The following is a 7,329-nucleotide window of genomic DNA, read 5'->3' as shown; positions in this document are numbered from 1 at the left end:
TAATTTAATTTGCAGGATTTTGTCTTTCAGTTTTAAACCATCAGCTTCAGAGGGAAAGTTCTGAACATGAAGACTTTCAACAATAAGAACAGTTTTAATATCTGGACTGTAAATGTGTCAGATTGACCCCCAACTCTGGAGGTCAAACTGTTAATCATGGTGGCCTGAGGAACAGCGCCCCCCTGCTGGGGAAAAACATTCAGCTCCCAAGGAAAGTTGGTTTTATAAAGTATTTCTACATATTGACTCATATAAAGTTTTATTAAATAAAACAATGAAAGCTTCATTTCCCAGAGTAGTGATGATTTATTAGATTTTACTGTCTAATGAATAAAGTGACTGAAAACTTGAGGAATTAAAGCTGATCAGGTTAAATGTATTTAATCCATTCATGTCAGAAGGTTTAATCTGAACTCTGAGTGATTTTTCCTCCATCTTGTTTCAGTCAAAGTGTTTCCTGATTAAAAGGAAGAGGGAGGGTCCGACTGTGTGTTCTGACAGAACCGGTGAAAACAGTCAGATCTCTGAGAGCCGCCATGAAGGAAACATCCGTCAGGTTTCTGCTCCGTGAGTACAGAAAATGTGTTCTGATGTGTGTTCATGTGCTGCTGCTGGTTGACTGAGAGACACTGAGAGGACGAGGAGACGGGCTGCAGATTTATTCTCTAGATGAACATGGAGTCCAGACGTATATGAACCAGATTCAGATGCATTTAAATCAGTTTTAGTATAGAAACCAGTTTCATTCGTATTTAAACCAGTTTTAGACGTCCATCATCCATCCATCCATCATCCATCCATCCATCATCCATCATCCATCCATCCATCATCCATCCATCCATCATCCATCATCCATCATCCATCCATCATCCATCCATCATCCATCATCCATCCATCCATCATCCATCCATCCATCCATCCATCCATCATCCATCCATCCATCATCCATCCATCCATCATCCATCCATCCATCATCCATCATCCATCATCCATCCATCATCCATCCATCATCCATCATCCATCCATCCATCATCCATCATCCATCATCCATCCATCCATCATCCATCCATCCATCATCCATCCATCATCATCCATCCATCATCCATCCATCATCCATCCATCATCCATCCATCCATCCATCCATCCATCATCCATCCATCATCCATCCATCCATCATCCATCCATCATCCATCATCCATCCATCATCCATCCATCATCCATCATCCATCCATCATCCATCATCCATCCATCATCCATCATCCATCATCCATCCATCCATCCATCATCCATCATCCATCATCCATCCATCATCATCATCCATCCATCATCCATCCATCCATCCATCCATCATCATCCATCCATCCATCATCCATCCATCCATCCATCCATCCATCCATCCATCCATCCATCCATCCATCCATCATCCATCCATCCATCCATCCATCCATCCATCCATCCATCCATCCATCCATCCATCATCCATCCATCCATCCATCCATCCATCCATCCATCCATCCATCCATCCATCCATCCATCCATCATCCATCCATCCATCATCCATCATCCATCCATCCATCCATCATCCATCCATCCATCCATCCATCCATCCATCCATCCATCCATCCATCCATCCATCATCCATCCATCCATCCATCCATCCATCCATCCATCCATCCATCCATCCATCCATCCATCATCCATCCATCCATCCATCCATCCATCCATCCATCCATCCATCATCCATCCATCCATCCATCATCCATCATCCATCATCCATCCATCCATCCATCCATCCATCCATCCATCATCCATCCATCCATCATCCATCCATCCATCATCCATCCATCCATCCATCCATCCATCCATCCATCCATCCATCATCCATCCATCCATCCATCCATCCATCCATCCATCCATCCATCATCCATCCATCCATCCATCCATCATCCATCCATCCATCATCCATCCATCCATCATCCATCCATCCATCCATCCATCCATCCATCATCCATCCATCCATCATCCATCCATCCATCCATCCATCCATCATCATCCATCCATCATCCATCCATCCTCTAACCTCTTGACCCCTTGGCCCTACTGGGGTCATTAGGTGCTGGTTCCTCTCCGGCTGTGTTCCAGGTAAGAGGCGGGGTCACCTGGAAAGGTCACCAGTCTGTTGCAGAGCTCTGTAGTTCTGCTGTTTTTATTTTATTTATTGTTACTTATATTATTTTAACAATATATATTATTTTTTTTCATCAACTTATTTTATTGTTATTTTGTACAGCACTTTTAAACTTGTTTTAAACCTGTTCTTAAAGTGCTTGATAAATAAATTTGACATTGATATTAATTTTTATTTATATTAATTGGAGCCTATTGTTATAAGAAAACGTTTATTTTTAAAGACATCTATAAACCAACACCTGATCTTGAAAGTTTGAGCTTATTTAGAAACGTAAATGTTGATGTTTCTGTCAGCAGTTCAGATATTTACAATGTCTGATTTTTCTTCTCTCTGCAGTTTTGACCTCAGTGCTGAGCAGAGCAAAAATACAAGGTTGGTGAATTTATGTTTAAACCTTTAACATCTCACATCTGTTTTCATAAAAGAGAATGAACATTTGTTTTATGGTCAATTTGTTTCCTTGAAAATAAAAACTCAGCAGCAGTTTTTCCTTCCAGTTGCTCTGACTGTGAATCCCAGCAGATCCCAGTTCTTTGAAGAAGAATCAGTGACTCTGATCTGTGAGGATGAAAACAGATCAGCTGGATGGACAGTGAGGAGAAACACCAGCAGAGGAACCAGGAAGCCATGTGGAGATGGATGGGGGAAAGCTGATGGTTCTACTTGTAACATGACCTACCTCATCCCAGAGGACTCTGGTCTGTACTGGTGTGAGTCTGGATCCTCCAGCAGCAGCACCAGCAGCAGCAGCAGCAGCAGCAGCAGCTGCAGCATCCAGCTCTCTGTCTCTGGTAAGATCAGACTGTGGAGTTAGTGTTGCTGTGTGGAAATGGATGAAATGCTGTAGTTTGTCTCTGTGTTGAAAGGATCAGTGATCCTGCAGAGTCCTGTCCTCCCTGTGATGGAGGGAGATGACGTCACTCTGAGCTGCAGAGCAAGGAATCCAACCCACAACCTCCCAGCTGCTTTCTATAAAGATGGCTCCTTCATTGGTGATGGATCAGCAGGCAGCATGACCCTCCTCCATGTTTCCAGCTCTGATGAAGGCTCTATAAATGTAGCATCAGCGGTTCTGGAGAGTCTCCATCCAGCAGGGTCTCTGTCAAAGGTCAGAGGTCAACAGCTTCTCTGTATTTTTGGTTTTAACCAGTGAGCATCACCATGATAACAAACAGTAACTCTCCTTATTTCAGATAAACCCATCACCTCCTCTGCCTCCAGCAGTAAGTCTGTTACAGGTGAGCAGCTTTAGTATCTGATATGATTCTCCCTCCATGTTTCCAGCAGCTTCATCTATGATTCTGATCTCATCTCCAGCAGCTGCTGCCTCTCTAAACTCCAATCCTTCTCCTTTCACTGTGGGCCTTCCAGTTTTCATCCACCTGGTCGTGTTTTGTCCGTACTTCATCTCCACTCTGCTCCTGGTGTCTTTATATCGACACAAAGACAAAGGTAACACTTTGTATCAATTACTCAGTTCATTCTTTAACTAATCAATTACTTACTAAAGATGGTTTATGACATTTTAAAAGCTTATTATGTATCTAAATCTTTCCTTATTAAAGCTGCAGGAAACAATCTGCCCAACTTAGTGGTTATGATTTCCTCCACCCTGGATGAATAAAGATTGGATGATCTGAATCATCACTGTGTTCACCATGTATCAGTGTGACACATCCCTGAGGAACTCCTCGTGTTTCTGTTTGCTTGAACTGATTAAATATCCACTCTGAGTCTCGCTGGAGGGAGGAACAACCAGATCAACGAACATCTGAGGAAACATTTAGAAACAATGACTGTAATCAGTGTGTGACATCATAACCTTTTGTTCTTGTTTAACTGGTTTCTTCATTAAATGAGTGAAATCATTTATTGTGTTGATTTGTTTGTGTTGTTTCTCTAACTGTATATTGTTTTTCATGCTGCTTTGTGAGTCTGATGCTCAGTGTGAGCAGCTTGTGGTTATCCTGCCACAGGAAACTTGCCTGCATGTTTCCTGTTGCTGCTGCTGCTGCAACCTGGTGGTGAAAATAAGCGTTTAACTGTAAACATGACGGTTCAGAAAATCACATTAAAGGCTGAGATGTGTGCATTCTTTATGCATCTATGATAATAGATAATCTGCTGAGATCATCTGTTGTCAAAGTGATCTGGTCAGGATGAGGTTGAACAGCCGTCCTGTCTGCAGCCTGTTTCCTGTTAGCACATCCTGTTCATCTCGTCTGAACCACAGAAACCACTGCTGCTGGTTCCACTGACTTTAACTGAAACTGGTCTCAACCGGATTTCAGCACAAATAAACCAGTGTTGGTGAAAATGTGGCCTGTTTCCACCTGTCTGGTCTGTTAGTGGCCATGTTCACATGAACGTAGCGCGACGCTCTGCTCTGTCTTGGTTCCAGTGACGTCTCTCACAGAATGTCCCTTTAAATCCAATAGTTTACCATTAATGTCCCTTTGGAGAACTGACCTTGAAAATGTCATTGTTATCATGATTATTACACTCTGGGAGACGGACTCTGTCTATAATTTATATCTAAATTACATAAATATTATTATATAAATTATATTTATATTGTTTAACAAAAATATTGAATGACCCAGTTTTATCTCAAACTCAGTTATAAACAATTTCCAGTAGGATGTGTTATCCTGAGTAAACCCTCCTCTCTGTGGAACTAGTCTCACCAGCTGATCGTTCATTCTGGTTAATGTCTTACTGGCAGATTCCCAGTTGTTCCCACTTCTAGAAAACAGCCACACCATTATTTCCTCCTCCTGACATCCCAAACATCCCCCAGAGATCAGCAGCAGACCTCAGACTGATGCTGGCAGAGCTCCCAGTCTGAGCAGCTCCCAGTCTGACCAGCTCCCAGTCTGACCAGCTCCCAGTCTGACCAGCTCCCAGTCTGATCAGCTCCCAGTCTGAGCAGCTCCCAGTCTGAGCAGCTCCCAGTCTGAGCACTCCCAGTCTGACCAGCTCCCAGTCTGACCAGCTCCCAGTCTGACCAGCATCCTCCACTGGCTGGAGGAGAGAGTCTGCCTACCCGCCCATCATGAGTCGTCTTCATTAATTCTCTCATTATTGATCTCTGGTTCCTGGCTGACTGAACCATCTCCTCTTTGGGCCCGGTCCAGTTGTTGTCTGTCCACCAACATATTAAAAGTGCTTGGCTCCAGCTATCAGTACGCTGACCTACAGCCTGACCATATGTTAATGGGCAGGTGGAGGTGTGTCTCCATCTGCAGGTTGTGTTTTGACTTGGAGTCAGAGGTCAACGCTGTGCAGAGCGACCAGCTGCATAAACCTGTTGCTCACAAGATGTTCTATCATCATGTGAGATTTTTCTCAGGCTTTGAAAACTGCCTGACATCTTTAATGCTGGGAACAAAACCGTTGTTTAATATCACATAATGTCCAGAGCTAGTAAGAAATGCCAGATCAGTCGGGCCACCAGGAGGCGACTCGGTCAAAATGTGTCTGAATCCTTCCCACATCCTGGCTGGACTTTTCTTCATTGCTGTTCCTTTTCACATTTAGTCCTCTTGTTACAGCAAAAACAAAGTAAAAGAACCTTATTAAACAGAAACATTGAACTTGTAGTACCTGGTTCCAGTCAGCAGGTGGCAGCATGAATTCAGGCAGAAGAGAAACTCTGACAAAGAGCCAATGGGTGGATCTGTAACTGAAGGTCTTAAAACATGTGACCTTTGACCCCAGGTCAAGCAGCTGAGAGGACCAATATGGGTCAGAGTTCACACAGGTAGGAGCTCTCCCTGCCAGGCCTCCCAGTTAAACCTGGAGCTCAAAGTTTAACAACTTCCAGTTCTGACATTATTGTTTAAAATGGTTAAACCAGCAGAACCAACAACTAAAACATGGATGAACCGAAATAATAACCAAGGCTAATAGTGTCTTCAGGTCACAAGGTGACGACAGAGGTCATGTGGCTGGTCACCTAGGAAACAGTCTGGGGCCACCAACTGCGATCTGAGCTGTCGGACCTGCTGGAGGGAACCTGGAGAACCTGGAGAACCTGGAGAACCTGGAAAACCTAAAAAACCTGGAGAACCTGGAGAACCTGGAGAACCTGGAAACCTGGAGAACCTGGAAAACCTGGAGAACCTGGAGAACCTGGAAAACCTAAAAAACCTGGAGAACCTGGAGAACCTGGAAAACCTAAAAAACCTGGGGAACCTGGAGAACCTGGAGAACCTGGAGAACCTGGAGAACCTGGAAAACCTGAGAACCTGGAGAACCTGGAAAACCTAAAAAACCTGGAGAACCTGGAGAACCTGGAAAACCTAAAAAACCTGGGGAACCTGGAGAACCTGGAGAACCTGAAAAACCTGGAAAACCTAAAAAACCTGGAGAACCTGGAGAACCTGAAAAACATGGAGAACCTGGAGAACCTGGAAAACCTGGAAAACCTAAAAAACATGGAGAACCTGGAGAACCTGGAGAACCTGGAAAACCTGGAGAACCTAAAAAACCTGGAGAACCTGGAGAACCTGGAAAACCTGGAGACGTCTCTGCTGGTCCAGCTCAGCTCTGCTGCTCTGGACCCAACATCCCGTTCCGAAGGAAACGGCTTGCATGAGGTCAAAGGTCGTGTGTTGCAGTGGCAGCGTATCGTTCAATTATCCCTGATGTTTCACTAAATGATGTTTATCTTCTGATCTGCTGACTGAACTGCAGCTCATTTAGACTAAAATGGAAAATCAGGCAAAGGTTTTCCGGAAGCTGCTGCACCTGATCCAGGAGCTGCTGCAGCTGATCCAGGAGCTGCTGCACCTGATCCAGGAGCTGCTGCAGCTGATCCAGGAGCTGCTGCAGCTGATCCAGGAGCTGCTGCAGCTGATCCAGGAGCTGCTGCACCTGATCCAGGAGCTGCTGCAGCTGATCCAGGAGCTGCTGCAGCTGATCCAGGAGCTGCTGCATCTGATCCAAGAGCTGCTGCAGCTGATCCAGAAGCTGCTGATCCAGAAGCTGCTGCTCCTGTTCTCACTAGAACCAGGAAGTTAGAGACATAACAGCAGTTTTAAAGTCCCTCCACTGGCTCCCTGTAGCTCAAAGAATAGATTTTAAAATACTGTTGTTAGCTCCTCTTCCTCCTCCCCAGCAGGTTCAGCCTCACA

At 44.5% G+C, this 7,329-nt stretch overlaps 1 protein-coding gene and 1 pseudogene across 1 annotated transcript; both read left to right on the top strand.

Annotated features, from left to right (window-relative positions):
- The first annotated feature begins 509 nt into the window (after nucleotides 1–509).
- Nucleotides 510–4,041, top strand: LOC129376519 (uncharacterized). The gene is made up of 7 exons (XM_055056127.1): nucleotides 510–567; nucleotides 2,528–2,563; nucleotides 2,689–2,958; nucleotides 3,064–3,299; nucleotides 3,385–3,429; nucleotides 3,563–3,643; nucleotides 3,757–4,041. The coding sequence occupies exons 1-7, from the start codon at nucleotides 537–539 to the stop codon at nucleotides 3,781–3,783; spliced, it is 726 nt and encodes a 241-aa protein (XP_054912102.1). The 5' UTR covers nucleotides 510–536; the 3' UTR covers nucleotides 3,784–4,041.
- Nucleotides 4,042–7,319: 3,278 nt separating this feature from the next.
- Nucleotides 7,320–7,329, top strand: part of LOC129376702 (S-phase kinase-associated protein 1-like) — an 874-nt pseudogene continuing 864 nt past the window's right edge.

This window comes from Poeciliopsis prolifica, unplaced genomic scaffold (assembly GCF_027474105.1).
Source record: "Poeciliopsis prolifica strain line A6 unplaced genomic scaffold, Auburn_PproV2 SCAFFOLD044, whole genome shotgun sequence".
Taxonomy (NCBI): Eukaryota; Metazoa; Chordata; class Actinopteri; order Cyprinodontiformes; family Poeciliidae; genus Poeciliopsis; species Poeciliopsis prolifica.
This window is presented reverse-complemented; position numbering and strand designations above follow the sequence as displayed.